Source organism: Microcaecilia unicolor, chromosome 12 (assembly GCF_901765095.1).
Source record: "Microcaecilia unicolor chromosome 12, aMicUni1.1, whole genome shotgun sequence".
Taxonomy (NCBI): domain Eukaryota; kingdom Metazoa; phylum Chordata; class Amphibia; order Gymnophiona; family Siphonopidae; genus Microcaecilia; species Microcaecilia unicolor.
The window spans coordinates 69,335,268-69,363,034 of NC_044042.1; the positions used below are offsets into that span (position 1 = coordinate 69,335,268).

At 45.3% G+C, this 27,767-nt stretch overlaps 1 protein-coding gene across 1 annotated transcript in view; it reads right to left on the reverse strand.

Moving 5' to 3' along the window:
* Positions 1-27,767, reverse strand: part of MED1 (mediator complex subunit 1) — a 110,608-nt gene that overhangs the window by 7,498 nt on the left and 75,343 nt on the right. The window contains exons 13-15 of the mRNA XM_030220700.1: positions 21,229-21,347; positions 2,401-2,602; positions 1,354-1,449 (exon numbers count right to left, since the gene is read on the reverse strand). Of these exons, the coding sequence (XP_030076560.1) occupies positions 1,354-1,449; positions 2,401-2,602; positions 21,229-21,347 (417 nt within the window). The remainder of the gene's footprint in view (positions 1-1,353; positions 1,450-2,400; positions 2,603-21,228; positions 21,348-27,767) is intronic.

The following is a 27,767-nucleotide window of genomic DNA, read 5'->3' on the forward strand; positions in this document are numbered from 1 at the left end:
CATACGACCTCTTACACTTCAGAAAAACACTTAAGACCCACCTGTTTAAAAAGGCATACCCTACTGACCCAACGTAAATGCATGATCTCTGCGACACAACATTAAAGTTCGTAATGGTCATCACACAACTCTCCCGTTGTACGATTCCTTTATGTGGTCCTACCACATGAACCTTATCCTACCACATCATCACCTTGTATTTGTTTACTCCGGAGTCTGCAAACAGTTCTTCGGCACTATGTAAGCCACATTGAGCCTACAAATAGGTGGGAAATTGTGGGATACAAATGTAACAAATAAATAAATAAATTATGACTGTGTCTTGAGCTGTTATTTATTATGTAGATTTACTATGAACTGCTTAGAACCCTGGAAAGTGGGCGACCTAAAAGCTCATAAAATAAATAATTCTGGAAAACAGAACTAAAAGGCATGGTGAAATACAAGACGCTACACGCATCAACCTTTTCTCACACGAGCACGCAGCTTTGGAATACACTGCCACGCAACTTAAGAGCGATCCACGAACAAGCATCCTTCCGCAGATTACTGAAGACCCATCTATTTGAGACCATTTACGGAAATAACCAAAACACAGAGTCCACACTCACTGTTCATCAATGCATCACACATCCACTTATGATCTCTCATCCCCCATAATTCCACATTACTCATACATTTACTCACAGAAATATGTACACCAAGTGCCTCTGTGTCTCAACACTGACTGCCCTTAAGCTTCCCATTGTCTCCTCCCAATGTCTCAATGTTGATGTCCCATTGTGATATTCCTAATGATAATTTGATTATCTCGCATAACTTGTATAATGTAACCCATAACCAAGTTGTAACAACTGTATTCTCATTATTCATATCTTATTGTAAGCCACACTGAGCCCGCAAAGAGGTGGGAAAATGTGGGATACAAATGCAAACAATAAATAAAATGGTAACTACATAAGAAAACCAAAGAAAAGGTAACATCTTGGCCACTGGCATTCTTCCTAGTAAGATAACAGTATAAAGCCATATGCAGCAACAGTTCTATGCTAAATTAGTGATCAGATTTGAAGTCTGCTGTGCAGCCTGCAGCATATGATAGCAGTTACAACTCGCCAGAAGACATCCATTTCAGACTCCTCACATGGCAAACACACCCTTTACTCTAACCTCAGCACCCTTTACTCTAACCTCAGCTCAGGGTAAACAATGGAATAGTGGACAGATAGGTACAGGGGATCTTTCCTCAGAGCATTTTTAAAAGCTAATAAATAATGTATTGTAGCTGCTTCATTATGTGCTCTGGATGGTCTGTGTTACATTAAATTCTCCAACAGAAGAAATATTGCTTACCACACACAAGAGAATCATTGACAGGATGCTGGAAGGATACGCTGAAACATGAATCAGAGAGTGGGCAGACTTCAAACTGGAGGATGCCCTGGGAATCTGAAAAATACAGCACCCTGTGATAACCACACATTCTGCAGTGCCAGAAAAATATAAACTGTGTGAGGATGCAAAAGGAGATGATAATTGGAGTCCGTTCTAGTAAAGGCAAAGAGATTGGCATCACAGGGCTCAGTATTAGAACCAGTTCTTTTCCATCTCTACCCGTAACACTGGTGAAGGATTCAAGGGAAAAAAATCTGCCTGTTTTTAAGGAACACCACAAAAGGAGATGCAAGAGAACTGGCCAAATGGCCAGGGTTTGAAAAATTAATCTCAATGCTAGAGCGTACAATCAAACATTAGGGACATACACCCAACACACAAAACAAAGAACCCCCCCCATTAGTCATGCATTAACTAGAAATTGTCAAAGAAAGAATCGAATCATCTCCAATGACCTAAATGTTTAAGCCCATGTAATACAGCAACAGGAAGAGCACATGGTATATATGGGGAGGTATTAGCAGCAGGAAACCCACCCCCCCAAAAAAACAAAAACAAAATGTAACACTGCTCTTGTCCAGGTCACTAGTGAGACTAACCCAATAAAGAGACATAGAATTAAAGGAGGAGAAGAGGGGGTATGATAGAAACATCTCACACTTTTTAATCCCTCAACAGTAGAGCTAAGGGGGGAGGGTAAGGTGAAAAGGGTACGCAAGCTTGCAACATTACAGTTTTTTATCCAGCTATGCTGTAACCAACTCCTCAGAAACCCACATCATTTTCTCATAAGTGAAGTTGGTGTCTGTAATGAGACATCAGATTGGCAGAACTGGCTAGAAGGGAAGGGAGGTGGGAGGGATTTCTGGTGCAGTCTGTTTCTGCTGGTACACGACAGACATGGGGAATGGTTCAGACAGTGCCTACTAGGGACAGGGAAATATGTACCTGAATGTAATACGCTTGGAAAAAGGCTTGAGCTAAAATACATAACTAAATAAATACCTTCCTTCAGGACGGTCCGTTTCACACAGCTGCCGATGAGGGTATTATATGTCACTTGGTACCTTATGAGGCTGAGGATGAATGGGACACGGCCTGGGTGCTGGAAGGGAATTTTACTCAGAAGGGTTCCTTGCAGGCACCTTCCATTTGGCAGAGGAGCATCCTTATTCAGGAAATAGCAATGCTGCTGTCCTGGCAGAGACTAGTAAACAAAATGGTGAAATTAGGCCTTACCTGCTAATTTTCTTTCCTCTAGACCCTCCAGACCGGTCAAGAGGCTTGGGTTATGCACTCCTACCAGCAGAGGGAGACTGAGAACACTAACTTTAAACTGTGTACATCTAACCTGTGCCTAGCCATCTATAGTCAGTATACGCTTAGCAAAGCAGAGAAAAAACAAACTCCTGGAACAGTAACTCTGAAACTAGAAACCCCTGTACCTGGAAAACCCATAGCTAAACACCAACAGTGTGCGTGGACAGACGAAACGCCAAGGCGTCCCGCTCTGAAGAACATTAAAGTCAAAGAAAATCTCTCCAACCATACTACACATTCAAAGAATGGTCATAGCAGAACACGGCTCAAAATTACTTCTGATAATAAACAGGGCGGGCTCTTGACCGGTCTGGAGGGTCTAAAGGAAAAAAAATTAGCAGGTAAGGCCTAATTTCACCTTCCTCAGCAACCCTCCAGACCGGTCAAGACGCTTGGGAAGTACCAAAGCAGTAGAAAATTAAGGGTGGGACCCACGGAAAGCAGAAGACAACACCGCCGCTCCAAACCGAGCATCCTCTTTTGCCTGAACATCAATTCTATAATGCTTCACAAAGGAATGAATGGACGACCACGCCGCTGCCTTACAAATGTCCTGCGGAGGGATAAAACTACTTTCCGCCCAGGAAGCGGCTACCCCCCTAGTAGAGTGTGCCTTAAGTAACGAGGGCACTGACTGACGCTTCAACAAATACATTGAAGCAATAGTCTCCTTCAACCATCTAGCCAGAGATGCCTTAGAAGCCCTTCACCTTTCTTGGGACCTCCAAACAAAACAAACAACCTATCCGACGTCCGAAATTCCTGCGTTCTGCTCAAATACGCCCGCAAAATGCGGCGAACATCCAACTTAGCCAAACGACGTTCAGAGTGATCACCAGAACGATCCCCCAACACTGGCAATGAAATCACCTGATTCACATGAAAGGATGAGACCACCTTAGGCACAAAGGAAGGCACTGTCCGTAAAGTCACTTTGTCTTTAGCAAAGGACAGAAAAGGCTCCCTACAAGACAAAGCCTGCAGCTCTGAAATTCTACGCGCCGAAGCAATGGCTACCAGAAAAAACGTCTTCAAAGTAAGATCTTTACATGTGATGGACGCGAACGGTTCAAACGGAGGTCCAACCAGAGCCTCCAAAACCAAATTCAAATCCCAAGGCGGAACCATCGGACGACGAGGCGGTCGCAGCAACTTTACTGCCTTCAAGAACCGCCCCACGTCCGGCGAAGCCACCAAGGAAACTCCCCGAATCTTGTCTCTGAAACAAGACAAAGCTGAAACCTGTACCTTCAGAGAGGAGAGAGAGAGGCCCCTGTCTAGACCCTCCTGCAGAAACTCCAAAACTTCCACTATCGAAACATGCAGAGGAACATACCCCAGCTCCTGACACCAGTTCTCGAAAATGCGCCACACCCGCACATAAGCCAAAGAAGTGGACTTCTTACGAGACCGCAACATAGTGTCAATCACCCTGGCCGAAAAACCTTTCTTCCTTAATCTGTGCCTCTCAAGAGAATGGAGAGGGGTCGGCCATCTCGATCGGCCCCTGCACCAATCTGACCCCGGGCCCCAACGGAATCGGATCCTGCACTAGCAACCGAATCAGATCTCCGTACCACGGACGCCGAGGCCAATTGGGTGCTATCAGAATCACTAGACCGGCATGTCACCCGATCCGCTGCACCACTCGGCCCACCAGTGGCCACGGCAGAAACATGTAGAGCAACTGCTGAGTCGGCCACGGAAGGACCAATGCGTCGATGCCCTCGGCCCGAGGATCCCTTCGACGACTGAAGAATCGAGGGACCTGAGCATTGTCGGCCGACGCCATGAGATCCACCACCGGCCGACCCCACTCCGACACCAGTCGATCGAAGACTGAGGGATGGAGAGACCACTCTCCGGGATCTAACGTGTGCCTGCTTAGAAAATCTGCGCTCATGTTGTCCACCCCTGCTACGAGTCCCGCCGAGAGACCCTGCAGATGAACTTCGGCCCACAACATCAACTCTGCCGCCTCTACAGCTAACACTTGGCTCTTCGTTCCTCCCTGCCGATTGACATAAGCGACGGCCGTCGCATTGTCGGAAAGAACCCTGACTGCCTTGCCTTCTAGAAGGCTCTGAAAGGACCGAAGAGCCAACCGAATCGCTCGTGTCTCCAGACGACTGATGGACCAACACGCTTCCTCCGACGTCCAACGTCCTTGGGCTACCTGACCCAGACAATGCGCCCCCCCAGCCTGACAAACTCGCATCCGTGGTCAGCACCATCCAATGTGGAGGGTTCAGCAGCATGCCCTTTGTCAGATTCGGAGAGTGTAGCCACCAGAGAAGGCTGTGACGGGCAACCCCCGACAGAGGGAGTTGCTCCTCCAGACCCTGGGACTGAGGGGACCAACGAGCCAACAAAGCTCTCTGTAACTGTCTCATATGGGCCTGGGCCCAAGGAACCACCTCTATTGCTGCTGCCATCAGACCCAACACCTGAAGATATGCCCGAGCCGGAGGTGCCCTCTGCGCTCGGAGCTGACGGATCTGTTCCTGCAGCTTGGAGATGCGAGGAGCAGTCAAAAACACCCGGCCTGTCTTCGTGTCGAAAAGAACTCCCAGATATTCCAAGGACTGCGACGGTACCAGGTGACTTTTGGCCAGATTGACAACCCAACCCAGCGATTGCAGAAAGGTCACCACACGGCCGGTGACCTCCTCGCTCTCCGACCTTGATTTGGCTCGAATCAACCAGTCGTCCAGATAAGGATGAACCAAAATGCCCTGCAAGCGCAACACTGCCGCCACAACCAACATCACCTTGGAAAAAGTGCAAGGAGCTGTGGCCAGACCGAACGGAAGCGCACAAAACTGAAAATGTCTCCCTAACACCATAAAGCGAAGAAAACGCTGGTGCACCTCTAAAATGGGAATGTGCAAGTAAGCCTCTGTTAGGTCTAAGGAAGTCAGAAACTCTCCTTCCTGCACCGCTACAATGACTGAGCGTAACGTCTCCATCCGAAAGGAAGGAAGGAACCTTTAGAGCCGCATTGACCTTCTTGAGATCTAAAATGGGCCGAAAGGAACCCTCCTCTTTCTTGGGGACCACAAAGTAAATGGAATAACAACCCGTTCCTCTTTCTCCTGGAGGTACAGGCACTACCGCTCCTAAATTGATCAGACGTGACAGAGTATCTCACACTGCTCTCGCCTTGCGTCTTGAATGACAGGGAGACACGAGGAAGAAATCGGACAGAGGAACGTCGAACTCTAGCGCGTACCCGTTTCGCATGACCTGCAGTACCCACTGATCTGACGTGATCTGGACCCACCTCTGGTAAAACAAGCGTAAGCGAGCCCCCACACGAACCAGAGGCTGGGTCCCCAAACCATCATTGAGACACACGGGATGTGCCGGCCGCTCCTGAACAGGAACCTCGCCCCCCACGACGGCCCCCTCGGAAGGTCTGGGTTCTCTGGAAAAACCGACCCCTAGTCCCCCCAGAAGATCTACCAGGTCGGTACCGCCGAGCCTCCTGAAACCGGCCGCGCACCGCAGCCCCCTTAGAAGCCTTAGGACGAAGCTCTGGGAGCCGAGGGACCTTAGCATCACCAAGACCCTTCACCAACTTGTCCAATTCCTCCCCGAAAAGCAAAGAACCTTTAAAGGGTAGGGAACAAAGTTTTGCTTTGGACGTGGCATCAGCAACCCAGCCCCGCAACCACAGGGCCCGCCGAGCCGCCACCGCAAAGGTCATGTTCTTAGCAGATGCCCGCAATAAATCGTACAGCGCATCTGCCAAGAAAGACGACCCCATCTCCAACTTAGCCAAATCTTGCACCAAAGAAGCCCTATCAGCCTGCGGGCTATCCAGGAGCCTCTCAGCCCAGCGAAAACACGCCCGAGCCACCAGACCTCCACAAACAGACGCTTGCAACGCCAAAGCAGAAAGATCAAAACTCCGCTTCAGGAAGGTCTCCAATTTCCTATCCTGGGGGTCCTGCAACGCAGCCCCCCCATCCACTGGAATAGCAGTAGCCTTAGTCACTGCCGTCACCACGGCATCCACAGTCGGAGGCTTGAGAGAATCTCTATCCTCCTGAGGAAGAGGATAGAGCTTAGCCATAGCCCGAGCCACTTTACACTGAGCCTCCGGTGAGTGCCACTCCTGTGTGATCATATCTCTCAGGTCTGCGTTCATAGGAAAAGAGCGAGAGACCCGTCTGATCCCCTTAACCAAAGGATCCACCTGCTTCCCATCCCCTAAGGGAACTGCTGCAGGATCAAACTTTAAAGTGGCCGACACCTGCTCAATGAGCTCAGATAGCTCATCTCTGTGGAAAATCCTAACTACCGAAGGGTCCTCACCTGGCAAAGCCGTATCCATATCCTGGCCTGCAACAGACCCCTCCTCCTCCTCCACAGGGCTAAAATCGCCCTCAAAATTCGGAGGAGAAAAAAATCTCTACATCTTCCAACCACTCCACACGTGGTCTTTTAGCAATAGCCCCAACCGTCCCTAGACTAGGGGGCTCCGCACACGACGGCCCCACCTTCCAAGACTGGAACAAACTCCAAATGAACTCTGGAGGAAACCCCACGCTGCCAGAGGTCTCCCCCCCAGGTTGACTCGAAATCGGGAGTCCTTGAGGCCCCATGACCGGCTCAGCGCCTACCAGGCCCGAATCCAAAATGGTGGCGGTTCCCGTCAAAATCGGGACCGCCGAAGAAACACCAGCCCGAGACGCACCAATCTCCTGCGAGCCCGCCGAGGGGACCTCCACCGCCAACACCGGCGGCGCGAGAGATTGGGGCTTGGGCTCCCCACAAAAACGGCAGGGCCCGCCGACCGCGTCTACACCCCGATGCGCACACAGCCGGCAACGAAGTAACTTCCCCAACATGCTCAAATCGGGACCGCCGCAAGAACAGCTGATTAAAACAACAAACCTGCGAAAATAATGTAAAGACACTCTCCCAGACCAGCTGAACAGCTCCGAAACCACTGGAGTGCAGCTCCTGCAGCTCTCTTCACGAGCTGTACTCTTTACTTTTTTTTTTTTTTTCTTCAATTAACTTTATTTGAGCCTTGCTACTGCAAACTATTCGGCACTCAAGGCTGCAGGATTAACACTGCAGCCGAGGCACAAAGCTGCTCACAAAAGGGAGAGCCAGTCAGGGGGAGGAACCCGGCCACCCGGGTGTAACACCCCAAAGGGGACAATGGTGAGCCCCACCGGACCCACCAACCCCTCGCACACTACAGAATTCCAGGCACAGGGATAGACTACTGTTCCCTAGAAAAAACAAAAACCAAACTCTCAACAAGGATCTAAATCCCCCCAGATCGGACAAGCTGCACAGGCTGCACGTCTGCCCTCTGCTGAGAAAATACTGACTACAGATGGCTAGGCACAGGTTAGATGTACACAGTTTAAAGTTAGTGTTCTCAGACTCCCTCTGCTGGTAGGAGTGCATAACCCAAGCCTCTTGACCGGTCTGGAGGGTTGCTGAGGAATCTTTATTTAATCACAGTGTCTGTGCTATGGATGCAAAACAAGCATTTTATCAAATTCTCCGCACACATCTATTGCCTACACAGGATTATACTGATGCAGTTTACAGAGAAAGGCTAGACTGGAATGTTTCTCTCCTCATATATAGAAAATTCAGCAATTAAGTGCTGTTGGATATTACGGGACCCTTTTACTAAAGATTAGCGCTTGCTAAAAACTAAGCTGCTTCTTAGGATTTATTGTGCGCTAATTCAGTTAGTGCACGCTAAGCTTTCGTAAAAGGGCTAAGTGACTTGCCTGCGCTTATCCTTCTTCTGCAATACCTTTGCTCTCTGTCCTTTAAAGATGCTCATTTTGAATCTGCCTTATAACACTCTCCCGCTCCACTGACAGTTCTCCTTGTATAGACTGCAGGGCAAAAATCTGAATGTAGTACAGTAATCCCTACTCTTATCTTGGAAGATTAAAAAACTCAGGATCACCCTAAATCAGGGTTCTCAACACAGGACATATCCAGCCAATTAGATTAGATTTTCAGGATACCCACAATGAATATGCACGAGATAAATTTGCATGTACACCCTCCACTGTATGCAAATCTATCTCACGCATATTCATAAGAACATAATAGTCATACTGGGTCAGACCAATGGTCCATCTAGCCCAGTTTCTTGTTAACAACAGTGGCCAATCCAGGTCACAAGTAACTGGCAGAAACCCAGATAGTAGCAACATTCCATGCAACCGATCCCAGGACAGTAAAGATCAGCAGTGTATATCATGCTAATAAATAGTGTGACTTGAACCCACAATGTCAGGTTCACAGATATTCTAATGTTACATCATGTCTTCTATTCCACCACTACCTCCACAGTTCAAGGCAGATTACATCACCATCATTCACTGTGGACATCCTTACTTGTTTGGATAATTGAAATATGCTTTATAGAATGTTCTACTGCCATAGCTCCATAAAGAATCTTCTTATAATAAATTCAAATCTGGCTTAAAAATCTTTTTTTGCTAAAGCCCATGAGGGCTACTTGGGCAAGTAAGCACTGGCTTCCCTTCCTCTTTTTACTGGACTTCCTAATGTGATTTCATATGGCCTTTGTACTATATATGTCTAGTCTTACTGTGTTGCACACGTGTTTCTACTTAATGTTTATTGTTAAAATGACTAAATCACTCTGAGGTGTGAAAGGCAGTATAGAAAGCCTGTGCCTTTTTCTGTGGGTAAGGCAGCCACACTAGGTGACTCCCAAGCTAATGGCACAAGGGCAGATAGAGAACTCAAGGCACTCCTCGCACCTGGATTGTCGGCTGTGGCAGGCTGAAGTATTTAAGAAGAGGTAATAAAAATGTGAATGATGACTTTTTAGCAAGAAGAGGTAAGACATTACCAAAAGACAGTCTCACACTTGCAACAATCACAATCGGTAGGTGAACATCTGTATGACCTAGTCAGGACTTGATATTTTGAAGAACAGGGCTAAAATCAAACATTAGGGACATACACACACACACAAAGAACAGGGCTTGGTTCGACATTCTGAAAAATAGCTCTACCAAAATCTGTGCCCACTGGGTAGCATAAGCATGGATGGAGGACCACATGACCGCTTTGCAGATGTCGGTGAGTGAAAAGGCACTGACAGAGCACATTCCCTCCCTTTGGTATCCAGCATCTCTCCCCCCCCCCCCCCCCCCCCAGGTGTGAAATGTTTTTCTTTTTCCCTCCCCCACTAAGTGTCCAGCATACATCTCGTTTCTTCTCTATCCCCTCTTCTTCTCCCCCCCGCCACCACTTACTGCTGCTGCCTCTGCTGGAACTGAGCCGTTAGCCTAGACTGTAGTGACAGATTTTTTAGTATCTGCATACATGGATACAGAAAGGCCTGTGGCCGAGAGCAGCTTTAAAGGGACGCCATTGCTGTATCCCCCCCCCCCCCCCCAGGCAGATGTCTAGCTTGTTTAGTGAGTGGGTCTGCAGCCCCCAGACAGACCAAATGGTAGGAACGTGTATTTCTCCCAGCTCAGAAAAATGTAGGAATTTGTAGCAAGATGGATGGATTGAAATATGAGTGTAAGTGTCCTTTAAGCCTAGAGCAGTTAGCCGAATTTGTAGCAAGATGGATGGACTGAAATATGAGTGTAAGTGTCCTTTAAGCCTAGAGCAGTTAGCCAACTGTATCTCTGAAGGAGAGATAAGATGGTGCCCAGAGAATGAATTTTGAATTTCTCCTTCTTGGGAATGAAGATAAGCTAAAGGCCTCCACTCCTTTTGAGGATGAGGAAGTACCATGGTAAGAAGTTGTGTCTGGTCTCAAAGCTGGGGATCTCTTCTCTGGAGTGGAGGAGTAGCCTAGAGGTTAGTGCAGCAGGCCTTGATCCTGGTGAACTGGGTTTGATTCCCCCTGTAGCTCCTTGTGACTCTGGACAAGTCACTTAACCTTCCACTGCCCCAGGTACAAAATAAGTACCTGTATATAATATGTAAACTGCTTTGATTGTAACCACAGAAAAGTGGTATATCAAGTACCATCCCCTATCCCTGTTGCACTCGCCAGAAGAAGGGACTGAATCTCTTGCTGTAGGATGGTTTCATGTTCCAGTGTGCATGAGAAGGCTTTGGGTTGTTGAGGGAGTAAGCTGCAAGAAACTGTTTGGTATTCTAACTGAATGATTCTGTAAACCCAACTGGTAGTAATCTTGTCCTTGCTGTGTGGAAAAGGCGGGGCTGGCTCTTAACAAGGGTGTGTATACAGTCCAAAACTGGGGTTCGCTTTTCAGGCGACCAATTTCTGTTGCTTGTACTTTTTGGTCCTCCACTCTCTAATGTTTATGGAGACGATATTCAGATCTTGCTAGGACTGAACAGCAATGATCCCCAGAGTATCTATCATCTAAATACCAAATTGACCAAAATTGCTGACTGGCTCTGTATCAACAGTCTCAAACTTAATGCTGGGAAATTACATGGACTCTTAATCAGACACAGAGATTCCCCCATCCCTCTCCACACCAATTGTTCTGCTGAATTCACCAGTAACTTTTACCCTTCCGTACGAGTACTTGGTGTGATAATAGACCAAACTATGACTTTTCTCCCTCTTATTTCTCAAATGGTTTAGTGTGGCTACTATAAGCTAAAGATAATATATTCAGTCAGGAGACTCTTTGCTCCATCCGCTTCGCATATCATAGCCCACTCTTTTGTCATCTCGAGCCTGGAATATTGCAACTATCTTCTTTCTGGTGCACGGGCTAAAGACATCCATGGACTACAACTAGTGCAGAATATGACAGTATGATCAGTAACCGGTTCCAACAAAGATGACCATGTTACCCCTCTTCTGCGCACTGGTTGATTACCTATCTGCCACAGGATTACTTTTAAGATTCTATTATACACAAAATTTACCGTTCTGGAAATCCTCTTTATTTATCCTGCTTCCTGGTTCCATAGTCCCCAAAGCAGACTCTACAATCATCTTAGCTTAGCCAATTAGTTGCTTTCTTTGCTTTGCATCCATCAGGAATCAGATTTTTATAGTGTGAATGGCCCTTCCCTATAGAACACCCTTCCTCCTCCACTTTGTTTGGAACCTTCTTTTGCTAAACTTAAGACTGGGTTAAAGACTTTCATTTTAAATTTAAGGATGCCTCTGGCCGAGTTCTAGCAGCTTGTTACGTCCTGTGGTTGAACCCTGCGGGAGTAGAGCTTTTGGTGCAGTTCTTTAGTTTCCTTTAAGCACATAAGCACCGCCATTACTGGGAAAAGACCAAGAGTCCATCAAGCCCAGCATCCTGTCTCTGACAACAGCCAATCCAGGCTTCAAAAACCTGGCAAACCCCACCCCCCCCCCATAAAAAAACCCCAAATCATTTAATATTCAATTGACTTTTCCTTCCGGAATCTGTCCAAACCCCCCTTAAACTCCGTAAGGCCAGCTGCTGTCACTACATTCTCTGGCAACGAGTTCCAGAGTCCAACTACACACTGAGTAAAGAAAAACTTTCTCCTATTTGTGTTTAAATCTACCATATTCTAGCTTCATCTTGTGTCCCCTGGTTCTATTATTGTTTGAAAGTGTAAACAAACGCTTCACATCTATCTGCTCTACACCGCTCATTATCTTGTAGACTTCTATCATATCACCCCTCAGCCGCCTTTTCTCCAAGCTGAAGAGCCCTAACCGTCTCAGCCTTTCCTCATAGGGGAGTCGTTCCATCCCTTTTATCATTTTCTTCGCCCTTCTCTGCACCTTCTCCAATTCCTTTATATCTTTTTTTGAGATGCGGCGACCAGACTTGGACACAATATTCGAGGTGCGGTCGCACCATGGAGCGATACAATGGCATTATAACATCCTCGTGTTTGTTTTCCATCCCTTTCCTAATAATACTCAACATTCTGTGCGCTTTCTTAGCCGTCGCAGCACACTGAGTAGACGTTTTCAACGCCTTATCAACGATGACTCCCAGATCCTTTTCTAGGTCTGTGACTCCTAACTCGGAACCTTGCATGACGTAGCTGTAATTCGGGTTCCTCTTACCCACATGCATCACTTTGCACTTGTCAACATTGAACTTCATCTGCCACTTGGATGCCTAATCCCCCAGTCTCGCGAGGTCCTCCTATAATCTTTCACACTCCTCCTGCAATTTGACGACCCTGAATAACTTTGTGTCATCTGCGAATTTAATTACCTCACTAGTTACTCCCATCTCTAGGTCATGTATAAATATGTTAAAAAGCAGCAGTCCCAGCACAGACCCCTGAGGGACCCCACTAACTTCCCTTCACTAAATCCGTGCTGACCTTGTCTCATCAGCCCATGTTTTTGTATGTGCTCTGTAATTTTATTCTTAATAATAGCCTCTACCATTTTGCCCGGTACCGACGTCAGACTCACCGGTCTATAATTTCCTGGATCTCCTCTGGAACCATTTTTAAAAAATCAGCGTAACATTGGCTACCCTCCAGTCTTCCAGTACCACACCTGATTTAAGGGATAGATTGCATATTACTAACAGTAGCTCTACAAGTTCATTTGTCAGTTCTATTAATACTCTGGGATGAATACCATCTGGTCCTGGTGATTTACTACTCTTCAGTTTGCAGAACTGACCCATTACATCCTCCAAGTTTACAGAGAATTTGCTTAGTTTCTCTGACTCGCCTGCTTCAAATACCCTTTCCAGCACTGGTGTCCCTCCCAAAATCTCCTCGGTGAAGACCGAGGCAAAGAAGTCATTTAATTTCTCCGCTATGGCTTTGTCTTCCCTGATCACCCCTTTAACACCACTTTCGTCCAACAGCCCAACCGATTCTTTAGCCGGCTTCCTGCTTTTAATGTATCTAAAAAACCTTTTACTATGTACTTTCGCTTCTAACTCTAACTTTTTTTCAAAGTCCTTTTTTGCCCTCCTTATCTCCGCTTTGCATTTGGCATGGCATTCCTTATGTTTTATCTTATTATCATCAGTTGGTTCTCTTCTCCATTTTCTGAAGGATTGTTTTTTGGCCCTAATGGCTTCCTTTACCTTACTGTTTAGCCACGCTGGCTGACGTTTGGTCTTTTTTCCTCTTTTTCTAATAAGCGGAATATATTTGTCCTGTACCTCTAGGATGGTGTTTTTGAACAGCATCCACACCTGATGCAAGTTTTTTTACCCTGTGAGCTGCTCCTTGCAGTCTTTTTTTTACCGTTTTTCTCATTTTATCGTAATCTCCTTTTCTAAAGTTAAACGCTAGTGTATTTGATTTCCTAAGTTCACTTACTTCAATGCCAATATCAAAACTGATTATATTATGATCACTGTTATCAAGTGGCCCTCGCACCGTTACCCCCCACACCAGATCATGAGCTCCACTAAGGACTAAGTCTAGTATTTTTCCTTCTCTTGTCGGCTCCTGAACCAGCTGTTCCATGAAGCTGTCCTTGAGTTCATCACGAAATTTTATCTCCCTGGCGTGTACCGATGTTACATTGACCCAGTCTATATCCGGATAATTGAAATCACCCATTATTATTACATTGCCAATTTTATTTGCTTCCCTAATTTCCTTTGACATTGCTGCGTCCGTCTGCTCGTCCTGGCCAGGCGGACGGTAGTACACTCCTATCACCATTTTTTCCCCATTTCACGTGGAATTTCAATCCACAAAGATTCCAATAGGGGTTTTGTATCCTGCAATATCTGCAGCCTATCTGAGTCAAGGTTCTCATTAATATACAGTGCTACCCCTCCTCCAACCCTATCTACCCTATCACTACGATATAATTTGTAGCCCGCTATGACTGTATCCCACTGGTTATCTTCTTTCCACCAGGTCTCAGAGATGCCTGTACTATCCAATTTTTCATTGTGTGCAATGTATTCCAGCTCTCCCATTTTATGTCTCAGGCTCCTTGCATTTGCGTATAGACATTTCAATGCATGCTTGCTGCTCAGTTTTATATCATGTTTAGTACATGGCATTATTAATATGTTATCTTCTGTCTGGTGATTATTAATTTTACTTAAGGCCATCTAATCCACTACGGTCTCTTTGACATCCTTACTTACAAGGAACTTTTTATTCCCTGTTTGGGTGATATCCTCAAAAGATACCTTATCCTGAACCATGCACTTCTGAGCGACTGTCGGCCTTCCCCCCATTTCTAGTTTAAAAGCTGTTCTAGTTCCTTTTTAAATGTTGACACTAGCAGCCTGTTCCCACCCTGGTTAAGGTGAAGCCCATCAGATCGGAATAGGCTGTCCCTTCCCCAGAATGCTGCCCAGTTCCTGACAAATCCAAAACCGTCATCCCCGCACCATCGTCTCATCCACGCATTGAGACTCCAGATCTTTGCCTGTTGCTTGGGCCCTGCGTGTGGAAAAGGTAGTATTTCAGAAAATACTACCCTAGAGGATCTGGATTTGAGTTTCCAGAACCTAAATTTGGCTTCCAGAACCTCTCTCCCACATCTTCCTACGTCGTTGGTACCCACATGTACCAAGACGGCTGGCTCCTCTCCAGCACTATCTAAAATCTTGTCTAGGTGCCTCGTGAGGTCCGCCACCTTCGCACCAGGCAGGCAAGTCACCAGGCGATCCTCACGTCCACCAGCCACCCAGCTATCTACACGCCTAATGATGAGTCTCCAACTACAACAGTGGTTCTCTCTTTTCCCCTTTCCTCTTTATCCTTATACATATGATTTGTTAATTTGTAAATCGTTTCGGAAGTCATTCTAGAGGCAGTATATAAAACTGTAATAAACTTGAAACTTGATGTGATTGCCCTGTGAGAAGATGTCCACAACTACAGATGTATGGTTCAAAACATCTGACTGTAGTAGGGCCTTCTATAATTATGTAGATGAGAGCTCCTGAATGTAGAAGGAGTGTCGATAACATCAGAGGACAGAGCTGAACAGCAGTACAGTGATCTTAGATAAGGTATACAATTTTGGACTTTTTTTTTGCAAAAAAGGTACCTGTGCAGTAACTGTCAGCAAGGCAGATATGTACATCTTCAAGTAGTCCCAATGCACTGAGCTCTACATAAGTACATAAGTATTGCCATACTGGGACAGACCGAAGGTTCATCAAGCCCTGCATCCTGTTTCCAACAGTGGCCAATCCAGGTCACAAGTACCTGGCAAGATCCCAAAATGGTACAATACATTTTATACAATACATTCTAGAAATACAATACATTCTAGAAATAAGCAGTGGATTTTCCCCAAGTCTATTTTAATAACGGTCTATAGACTTTCCTTTAAGAAGCCAGCCAAACCTTTTTTAAACCCCGCTAAGCTAACTGCCTTTTACTACATTCTCTGGCAATGAATTCCAGAGTTTAATTACACACTGAGTGAAGAAATATATTCTCAGATTCGTTTTAAATTTACTACTTTGTAGCTTCATTTCGTGCTCCCTAGTCCTAGTATTTTTGGAAAGAGTAACAACTGATTAATGTCTACCCGTTCCACTCCACTCATTATTTTATAGGCCTCTATCATATCTCCCCTCAGCCGTCTTTTCTCCAATCTGAAGAGCTCTAGCTGCTTTAGCCTTTCCTCGTACAGAAGTCGTCCCATCCCCTTTATCATTTTCGTCGCCCTTCTCTGTACCTTTTCTAATTCCACTATATCTTTTTTGAGATGTGGTGACCAGAATTGAACACAATATTCAAGGTGCGGTCACACCATGGAGCGCTACAAAGGCATTATAACGTCCTCATTTTTGTTTTCCTTTTTTTTTTAATGTTATTTTAAGGCATTTAGATATTAATTCAAGAACATTTCTTGAAACAGAAAAGATGACAATTATCAAAGCAAATTCTATCACAAATACGCAATATCACATTATCAGTTTACTCATCTATAGTCCACAATAAAGGAGGCAATTCACAATTACAGTGGAAATAATAAAGAGAAAACTCTACCAACAAGGATTAGAAGGCTTGAAAAGAGATTCCAGGACTAGTACTACTAATTGAGTTTAGCTTTAATACACATTTACAAGGAAAATTTAACCAGAAAAGAGCACCCAGTTGTAAAATGCTTGGACGTAATTTAAGAAACTCTCGACGTTTCTTTTGAGTTACTTTAGAAACGTCTGGGAACATTCTAACTTTACAATTCAAAAAAATGTTGTTCTCTATGAAGGAAAAATTACTTCAATATCCAATCTCTATCAGGCTGTAGTTTAAATGTCACTATTAATGTTGCTGCTGTTAAACCTATATTATCATCTTCAAGTGTTTGAGTTATATTCAAGTCCAAAGTCTCAAAGAGCACTTCCATCCCTACTTCTTGTTCAGAGTCTTTCTTTACATAGGGTAACAGATAATAAATTTTTGAAATCGGGGGGTATGCCTGTTCTGGGATCTTCAGAATTTCAGTTAAGTATTTTTTAAAAAAGTTATAAGAGGAGCAATTGAAACCTGTTTCGGAAAATGTATTAATCTCAATGTTTTAGCGCGCTGTTGGTTTTCCAGGGTTTCAATCTTATTCTGAAGATACATATTCTCTTTTATCAGATTTACCTGGATTTGTTGGCAGTTTTGCATATTTTTAGTTCCCAATCTCTTTATCCATTGTGGCAATCTTTTCTTCTATTTTAGGAATTTTTTCCGATAGGGTTTGAGATTGTTGAATTAAGGGAATAAGCTTTTGTGAGAAGGCAGTTTCTAAGCCCATTAGAGCCTCCCAGATAGCGTCTAAAGTAATTGTAACTGTTTTTTTGGGCAAAAAAGACTTACTTAATAAGCCAGACTCAGCTACTGGATCCTTTGAGGGCTGTTTCTCCCTCGTCGCGCTGTTTTTTCCAAGAGCACTCTCTCCATTGTAGCCTACAGCTGTTTGTGCAGAGGTGTCTGGCGTTGCATTACTCGAGTTGGCGCCTGCAACAGGAGGCCCCGTCACCTCTTGGGAGCTAAGGGTTTCCTGGTCCCCCTTCTCCATGTGTCTGCCGGCATAGAAGGAGGAATCCGTACCTCGGGACTGAACAAGAGTTCTGCTTCTGGCTGGGAGAGCGGCAGACTTCTCCCCGCGCTTTCCAGCAGCGAAGCCAATCCCGGTGTTATTCCTGGAGCAAATAAGCGGTCTAACGCCCCTACCATGGGCGAGACTGGCGCCGCGGAGCTAGCGCACTGTCTGCCCCTCCTCTTAGGCATATGGAGAAGGGGGAAAATCTTCAATTCTCGAGGAAGGCAGAGGTCAGTGTAAGAGCGACTTCTCTCAACTCCCTTCAGGCTGCCATCTTGTCTCTCCTTGTTTTCCATTCCTTTCCTAATAATATCCAACATTCTATTTGCTTTCTTAGCTGCTGCTGCAAACTGAGCAGAGGACTTCAACTTACCATCAACGATGTCTAGATCCCTTTCTTGGTCGGTGGCTTCTAATGTGGAACCTTGCATTACGTAGTTATAATTTACATGCATCACTTTGCACTTGCTCACATTAAACGTCATCTGCCATTTAGATGCCCAGTCTCATAAAGTCCTCTTGTAATTTTTCACAATCCTCTTGCGATTTAACAACTTTGAATAACTTTGTTTCTTCAGCAAATTAAATTACCTCACAAGTTACTCCCATATCTAGATCATTTATAAATAAGTTAAAAAGCAGCGGTCCCAGCACAGATCCCTAGGAAACTCCACTATCTACCCTTCTCCACTGAGAATACTGACCATTTAACCCTACTCTCTGTTTTCTTTTAACCAGTTTTTAATCTGCAATAGGACACTACCTCCTCCAATGACTCTCCAACTTCCTCTGGAGTCTTTCATGAGGTACTCTGTCAAATGCTTTTTGAAAATCCAGATACACAATATCGATCAGCTCACCTTTAGCCACATGTTTGCTCACACCTTCAAAGAAATGTAATAGATTGGTGAGGCAAGATTTCCTTTCACTGTCCATGTTGGCTTTGTCTCATTAATCCATGCTTTTCAATGTGCTCTGAAATTTTGTTCTTTATAATAGTCTCTACCATTTTGCCTGGCACCGACAACAGGCTCACCGGTCTATAATTTCCCAGATCTCCTCTGGAACCTTTTTTAAAAATCGGTGTTACATTGGCTTCCCTCCAATCGTCCGGTACCATGCTTGATTTTAAAGATAAGTTACATATTACTAAAATAGTTCTGCAAGTTCATTTTTTAATTCTATCAGTACTCTGAGATGAATACCATCCAGTCCAGGAAATTTGCTACTCTTCAATTTGTGAAATTGTGCCATTACATCCTCCAGGTTTATAGAGATTTCACTCAGTTTCTCTGATTCATCAGCTTTGAATACCATTTCTGGCACCGTTATCTCTCCCAAATCTTCCACGGTGAAAGTCGGTTCCTTCTTTCATTTTCTAAAGGATTTTTTTTAGATCTAATAGCTTCCTTCACCTCACTTTTTAACCATGCCGGCTGTCGTTTGGTCTTCCTTCCTCCTATTTTAATACATGAAATATATTTGGCCTGTGCTTCCAGGATGGCATTTTTGAACAGCATCCATGCCTGATTATTTAATGGCCTGTTGAAGGCCATTAAAGCTGCTTTATAGACTGTGTCATAAGAAACGAACACAGTGCAGAGCTAGTGGATGAGCACAATCAACATCTGAGGACACAAGAAAGTTTGGGTTTTGGAGAAGGTGTTTAATCTTCTGTGTAATTTTTCCAAGAGTGCACAGAGGTATTGCACTAACTGGAACTGGTGTTCAGAGATGTGAAAACCAAGTATGGCTCCCTGGAAAGGCCTCCTCCTTACAAAAAGCAGTACATACCGACCTTTATAACAGCTTCAGATGTTATAACCAGTCATATTAGCACAGTAGCCTAGTGGTTGGTGCAGTGCACTATGGAGAAGGGGACCCAAGGCCCATAATTCACTTGTGATGGAAACTGTCAACCCACCAAAACCCACCAAAAACCTACTGTACCCACATATAGGTGACACCTGTAGCTAAAACATAGCAGCCAGACTTATCTTTGGCAAATCAAAATTTGATAGCGCAACACCTCTTAGAGAGAAGCTTCATTGGCTCCCCATCAAAGAAAGAATAAACTTTAAAGTCCACACTTTGATTCATAAGATTATATACGGAGAATCTCCTAACTACATGAATAACGTACTTACCTTAATTTACACCTTCCAAACTGCAAAGGTATTAAATACAAGACCTCCTATGCATCCAGCTTCTCCTTTTTGGGCAGCCAACTTTGGAACTCTCTGCCAAGATCCATCCGAACAATCAACGACCATTTACCATTTAGAAAAATGCTAAAGACCCATCTCTTCAAGAAAGCTTACACTAATGACCCAACTTAACTTCCTAAACCCACCCACATGATTCCTGTCCTTACGATTATTATACATAAGACTATGGGGCTCATTTTCAAAGCACTTAGCCTTCCAAAGTTCCATAGAAACCTATGGAACTTTGGAAGGCTAAGTGCTTTGAAAATATGCCTCCAAGTCTCCCAATCTCCTTATGCTTATTCTCTACCTTTTCCTATCCATCCTTCCTACTCATTACCCCTCCCAATCTCTCTCCTTTTTATCATCCTATCTTGTTTACCTCTCCTTGTTCAATCTACATATCCTTAAAACCCAGTTATTACTATGTTTATTACAACTTGTTATTACTCTTCTTCAAGACTTTGTAACTACATTTACTATGTAAGCCGCATTGAACCTATGTGTGGGAAAGTGTGGGGTACAAATGTAATTAAATAAATAAAAATCAAGAAGTAATTCAAGTCTTTTCCCAGTGGAACACTAGAGTTCATATGGAAATTCTTTATCCTCTTAAGGGCAGATTCAACAACCACAGATGGGACAGTTGTGGTTTAGAGAAAAACAAAGGCAGATAAGGACCATATGACCTATCCAGTCTGCCCACCCATATCATCTACTATGCCTTCCTTTCCCATAGAGGTCCCATGTACTTATCCAAAGCTTTCTTAAAATCGGTCTTCATCTCCATCATTTCCACTGGGAGGCCATTCCATGAACAAGTATTTCCTTAGGTTACTTCTGAGTCTGTCCCCTTTCACCTTCATCCTATGCCCCTCATTGCAGAGCTTCCTTTCAACTGAAAAACTCACCTTCTGTGCATTTATGCCATGAAGGTATTTAAATGTCTCTATCATATCTCCTCTCACCTACCTTTCTTCCAAAGTACACATATTGAGATCTTTAAGTGTGTCTCCATACGCTTTATGACAAAGACCACTGACCATTTCTGTAGCCTCCCTCTGGACTGTCTTCATCTTGTTTATATCTATCTGAAAGTGTGGACTCCAGAACTGTACCCAGTACTCTAAATGAGGTCTCACCAGAAACTTATATGGCGTCATTATCTCCTGGCCATTCTTCTCCTTATGCATCCAAGAATCCTTCTAGCATTTTTCCTGCATTTTTTAGCATTAAATCTAGTTAAAACATAACACTTCAGATGACACCTCTACTGCATACAAGCACACATAAATGCATCAGACATCACACAAAACGTATAACATATAAGGACACGGATGTTACACTTACTGCATAGAAACGCATGTTGTGAATTAAAGGGACGGAGTCACTTTCTTTGGATAATTCAAACTGTGTGATGAGCTCATACAGAGGGACGAATGCTGGTGGGTTCTCAAACAGAGAGATTCCTGGTGAAACAAAGCAATTCAAGCCATCAGGATCAGAGAGCTCAGACAAAATTATAGACAAGTATTAGAGACAGAACAGAAGCATAAAGAAGAGGAGCTAGGGAAGAAGGCACAAGATGAAACCTGATAAGGAAAACAATATGAGCCATAAAATCACAATCTTCTCCCCCCCATCCCATTTCAAATTAAGAACAAAGAAAAACAGATTTACCCATCTGTAGCAGGTGTTCTCCAAGGAAAGCAGGCTAAATGTTCTCTCATGTCATCCAACGGAGCCCGGTGTGGAAGCTGACTAGCGAGACTGAGAACTTTCTAGTAGTGTCCCACCATGCATGCACTGGTGCCTTCTTGCCTGCTGCTCGAGTCCCTCAGTAATATATGATAGAAAAAGAATACAACTCCAAGGGGAGGTGGGAGGATATGTGAAAATACTTGGCCTGCTGTCTTTGGAGAACATCTGCTACAGAGCGAGTAACTTTGCTTTCTCCAGGACAAGCAGGCCTTCATATTTTCACAGCTGGGAATCCCTAGCTACCAGGCTCACCGAAAACAACAATGCTAGGAGAATAGGGACTCAAAACGTTGAAGCATAGTAGTCAATTAACCTGAAAACATTTACAAGCAAGCTGTGAAGATGTAGCCTGGAACTTAACAAAATTGGGCCTAGAGGGGTGGAGTTGGATTCTATACACCAAACACATTTCTCAGGACTGCCTGCCTGAACTGGCTATCAAGTCAGGTATCTTGCTCAAGGCAGTAATGAGCTGTGAATGTGTGTACAGATGCCCATGTCACAGCTTGGCAAGTCTCCTCTATTTATTTATTAGGATTTATTTACCGCCTTTTTGAAGGAATTCATTCGAGGTGGTGTACAGTAAGAATAGATCAAGCATGAGCAACGACAATGAGAAGCAGCTCCTAGGTTTCCTTTCTTTTTTTTGAGTGTATAAGAATGACGGCTGCTTTGGGGAGTGGAATCAGAGATTAACCAATGGGCTTCCTTGCTTACTACTACTACTTGACCGTCCTGCAGCATGTCATAGGTTTGCTTGCTTTCTTTTCAGTGAACAGGGATGACGGCTGCGCTTGAATCGGACCCGCTGCGCTTTCCCTCCCCCCTCCTCCGACTCGCCACTACTGGACCCCCGACCTGAGCCCTCAACCGCCTCCTCCGCTCGCTGCCCTCCCTCTTCGTGCTCTCCGACGCTCGTTCACCGTGTCGCCGCCCTCCCTCTTCGTGCTCACCGATTGAGGGCGGTTAGTTCTGTAGGTTGGCAGGCAGTCTGCAGCGATTCCTAGGCAGGGGGAGGAGTAGGGAAACACGCGGAGCGTGTTTCCCTATTCCTCCCCCTGCCTGGGTCGTTGTTTGCTGCTGGCTAGATCGCCGTTTGCTTGGATCGCTGTTTCGTGCTGGCTGGGTCGCATTTTGTTCCTGGGCGTCGGGCTGGAGGCGCAGCCAATCAGTGGCACTTCAGGAATGACATCACTTTTATCTACTCCACTTTCCTGAGCAGCTCTGGCCGGAAACCACGGTTCCAGGCAGCCTCAGAACGTTGGAGGTGAGAATTATTATATAGTACAATACAAAGTATGGCATGGTATACTATTTACAATGCCAACACAATACGTAATAGAATATTATAGATGATAGCGAAGGGTAAAGCAAAGATGCAACATATAGAAGGGTAAGAAAGTAGGAAGAGTTAGAAAGTAAGTGCATTCACTCTGCAGCTCCTTAGTACCTCTCCACTCTCATCTCTCCCTACATTCCTCCCCGGGAACTCCGTTCACTGGGTAAATCTCTCTTATCTGCACCCTTCTCCTCCACTGCTAACTCCAGACTCCGTTCCTTTTATCTTGCTGCACCATATGCCTGGAATAGACTTCCTGAGCTGGTACGTCAAGCTCCATCTCTGGCCGTCTTCAAATCTAAGCTAAAAGCCCACCTTTTTGATGCTGCTTTTAACTCCTAACCCTTATTCACTTGTTCAGAACCCTTATTTTATCATCCTCACTTTAATATTCCCTTATCTCTTGTTTGTCCTGTTTGTCTGTCCTAATTAGATTGTAAGCTCTGTCGAGCAGGGACTGTCTCTTCATGCTCAAGTGTACAGCGCTGCGTACGTCTAGTAGCGCTTTAGAAATGATAAGTAGTAGTAGTAGTAGTAAGTAAGGTGATTGACAAAGAAAGTTGCACATGAGGTCAGAGAAATGGTTAAATGTTATCTCAGCTAGAGTAGGACTGGATAAACATGTCCTGCTGCATTATATACAGCCTGAGTACTCCTTGTGTGTGTGAGTGAGACTAGTGAGTTAGTTACTTCTTCCAGTAAAGGCCTGAAGAACCAAGCTTTCACCTGCTTCCTGAAGTACAGATAGTCTTATGTTAAGCGCAGCCTACCAGGCAGTGCATTCCAGAGGCTGACCTCAAGTGGGCTACTGATGTAACCATGGATCTGACATTATGAGCCTTGACATGATCCTCCAGAGTTAGTCCAGCCTAGGTATAAGAGTAGATGCAATCTGCTAACCAACTGAAAATGCGTTTGCCCACCCTGTTTGGGTCAAAAGATACAAAAAAGCTAGGTGGACTGTCTGTGGGCTTTAATCCACTCCAGATAGAAGGCTAAGGCTTGATTGCAGTCTAAGGTATGCACTACACTCTTGTCAAGATGGGTATATGGTTTGAGGAAAAATGCTGGCAGGACAATAGACTGATTAAGATGGAATTCTACATGCGGAGAACTATTCTATTATGGTGAAACTTAAGTGTAAGGTGGATCAGCTACTAGGGCCTGCAGCTCACTGACTCTGTAAGCTGAAGTGACTGCCACCAAAAACATAACGTTCCAGGTCAAATACTTCAGATGACAGGAATCAAGTGGCTCAAAAAGCTTTCATCATCTGGATGAAGACAACGTCGAGATCCCATGACACAGTTGGAGGTCTGACAGGGGGCTCTGTCAATAGCAAACCTCTCATGAAGCAAACAACTAGAGATGGCTAATCTCCCACATGGTGATAAGAACTGATTGCACTTTGATAAACCCCTAAAGAGTTGGTTTTCAAACCAGACTTAAATTGAGGGGATCTAAGGCCTTGCCCTTACACCAGACAGCAAACCTCCTTCACTTAAATGAGTAACACCTCTTAGTAGAGTCTTTCCTGGAAGCCAGTAAAATTCGTGAGACTCCCTCTGTTAAGTCTAAAGATTCAAATTCTACGCTCTCAACATCCTAGCTGTGAGGGGTCAAGGATTGGAGGTTGGGATGCAGAAGAGATTCCTCATTCTGATTGATGAGGGTTGGAAAATATTCCAATCTCCATAGATCTTTGGAGGACAACTCCAGAAGAAGAGGAAACCAGATCTGCCTTGGCCAGTAAGGTACGATTAGGATCATAGTTTCCTGGTCGTTTGAGTTTCAGCAAAGTCCGAGAGCTATCAGAGGATACGTATACAGAAGCCCCTTCCCCCAATGTAGGAGAAATGCATCTGATGTTAGTCTGCCGTGTGTGATCTGAGCCTAGAACAGAACTGGGGAACTTTGTGGTTGAGATGAGTGGCAAAAAGATCCACTAAGGGGGTGCCCCATGCTCGGAAGATCTTATGGGCTATGCCCATGTTGAGGGACAAGTTGTGCAGTTGCAAAACCCGGCTGTCTTTCACAAGGCAGTTGTCCTTTCCTGTTAGGTATGTGACTCAAAGTACCATTCTGTAAAGGAGGGCCCACTGCCATATTCCCACTGCTTCTTGACACAAGGGGTAGGAACCTGTACCCCCCCCCCCCCCCCCACTTACATATAACATTGCAACATGGTTGTCCGTTTGAATGAGAATAATTCAGTTCTGTAGCTGATCTCTAAAAGCCTTTAGAGTGTTCCAAACGGCCCTCAGCTCAAGGAGGTTGATATGAAGATCTGTTTCTTGAACAGACCAAGTTCTCTGGGTGTGAAGCCCATCTACATGAGCTCCCCAGCCTAGGATAGATGTATCTGTTGTTAACACCATCTGAGGAGGTAGAATTTGGAATGGAAGCCGCAGAGTCAAATTCGATAGAATTGTCCATCAGAGGAGGACATGAGTTAACTCTGACAAAATGTAGATTGCATTTGCTAGATTCTCAGCCGCCTGAGATCGCTGGGAAGCTAGGGTCTACTGGGCTGCTTTCAAATGGAGCCGTGCCATGAGAATGACATGCACGGTTAAGGCCACGTGGCCCATCAATCTCAATATTTGCCAAGCAGTGACCCGCTTGCTGCTGTGGACTTGCGAGGCTAGTGTTGTCAAGGTGTCTGCTCTTGCTTGCAGGAGAAAAGTTCGAGCCTGCAATGTATTCAGTATGGCTCCTATGTACTCCCATCACTGGACTGGAAGAAGGTGGGACTTGGGGTAGGTTATGACAAACACTAGTAGCTCCAACACCCGGTTATGTGCATAGACTGTCAACTGTTCCTGTGATGTGCTCTTGACCAGCCAATGCTCCAGATAGGAGGAAACATATAATCCTAGTCTGCATAAATACACCTCTACTACTGCTGGGCACTTGGTGCATACCCTGGAAGCTGATGCAAGGCCAAATGGCAGAAAGCAGTACTGGTAGTAGTGTTCCCTTATCTGAAATCTAAGATACCTTCTGTAACTGGAAAGTATCGAAATGTGGATAAAGGCATCCTTCAAGTCCACAGAGCATAGCCAATCACTTTCTTGAATCATGGAGAGAAGGGTGCCCAGGGAAATCATCCTGGGCTTCTCTTTGACCAAGAATTTGTTCAGGGCCCTTATGTCTAGGATGGGATGAAATCCCCCCGTCTTTTTGAGCACATGGAAGTACCTGGAATAGAATCCCTTCCCTTCTTGCCCTGGTGGTACAGGTTCAATCACACTGGCCTGCAGAAGGGCGGAGATTTCCTCTACAAGTACCTGTTTGTGCTGAGAGCTGATGTACGAAGCTCTCAGTGGGCAATTTGGTGGTCTTTAACACCAATGAATGGTGTAGCTGAGACAGACTATTTGAAGAACCCACCAGTTGGTGGTTATAAGGGGGCCACGTGTGTTGATAAAATTCAGCCTCCCCCTACTCATAAGCAGTCCGAGATGGTTACTTTGAGCGTGGCTATGATCCCTGGAGCTAGTCAAAACCTCATCCCTTGCTTCGACTGGAAAGCCAGCTGGGGCTTCTGACGGCAGGACTGGCAAGGCCAAGAACACTGGGCCTGGGTGTTTTGGACAGAGAAAGGTGGTGGTGGAAATCTACACCTCTGAGAATAGTAGAGTCGCTGCCTAGGCCCACTCAAAAACCTCCTATAAGAGGAGGCTGCAGCTGGAAGTGGCAGAGAAGGAGTTTGGATGGTATCTGTATGTTTCTTGATTAGGTCCACAGTCTCTTCTACCTTATCTCCAAATAGGTTGTCACTTCAGCAAGAAACATCCACCAACCTCTTCTGAATGGCTGGTTCTAGGTCAGAAACACACAGCCATGATAGTCTGTGCATCCCCACACCCAAGGCGGAGAGTTTGGACACTATATTAAGAGTCCTACACACCCCCAGCCAGATATTTTCTACACTCCAGCTGCTTACTGGCCAACTGGAGAAGCTATGTAGCCTGCTCCTGTGGGAGAGAATCTGCAAGACATGGAGGGGCATAATTGAACGGGACACCCAAGTTTTCCTGGGGCCGTCCTCGGACAGCTCCGTGAAGGGGCAGGGAAACCCGTATTATCGAAACAAGATGGGCGTCCATCTTTTGTTTCGATAATATGGTCGGGGATTCCCACATCTCAACATTTAGGTCGACCTTAGAGATGGTCGTCCCCGGTTTTCGGCAATAATGGAAACCGAGGACGCCCATCTCAGAAACGACCAAATCCAAGCCATTTGGTTGTGGGAGGAGCCAGCATTCGTAGTGCACTGGTCCCCCCTCACATGCCAGGACACCAACCAGGCACCCTAGGGGGCACTGCAGTGGACTTCACAAATTGCTCCCAGGTGCATAGCTCCCTTGCCTTGTGTGCAGAGCCCCTCAACCCCCCCCCCCCTACCCACAACTGTACACCACTACCATAGCCCTAGGGGTGATGGGAGGCACTTATATGTGGGTACAGTGGGTTTTGAAGGGCTCACATTTACCAACACAAGTGTAACAGGTGGTGGGGAGGGATGGACCTGGGTTCATCTGGGAAGTGCACTGCACCCACTAAAACTGCTTCAGGGACCTGCATACTGCTGTCAGGGAGCTGGGTACGACATTTGAGGCTGGCAAAATTTTTTTTGAAGTTTTTTTTTAGGGTGGGAGGGGGTTAGTGACCACTGGGGGAGTAAGGGGAGGTCATCCCCAATTTCCTCCAGTGGTCATCTGGTCAGTTCAGACATCTTTTTGAGGCTTGGTCGCAAGAAAAAAATGGACCAAGTAATGTCAGC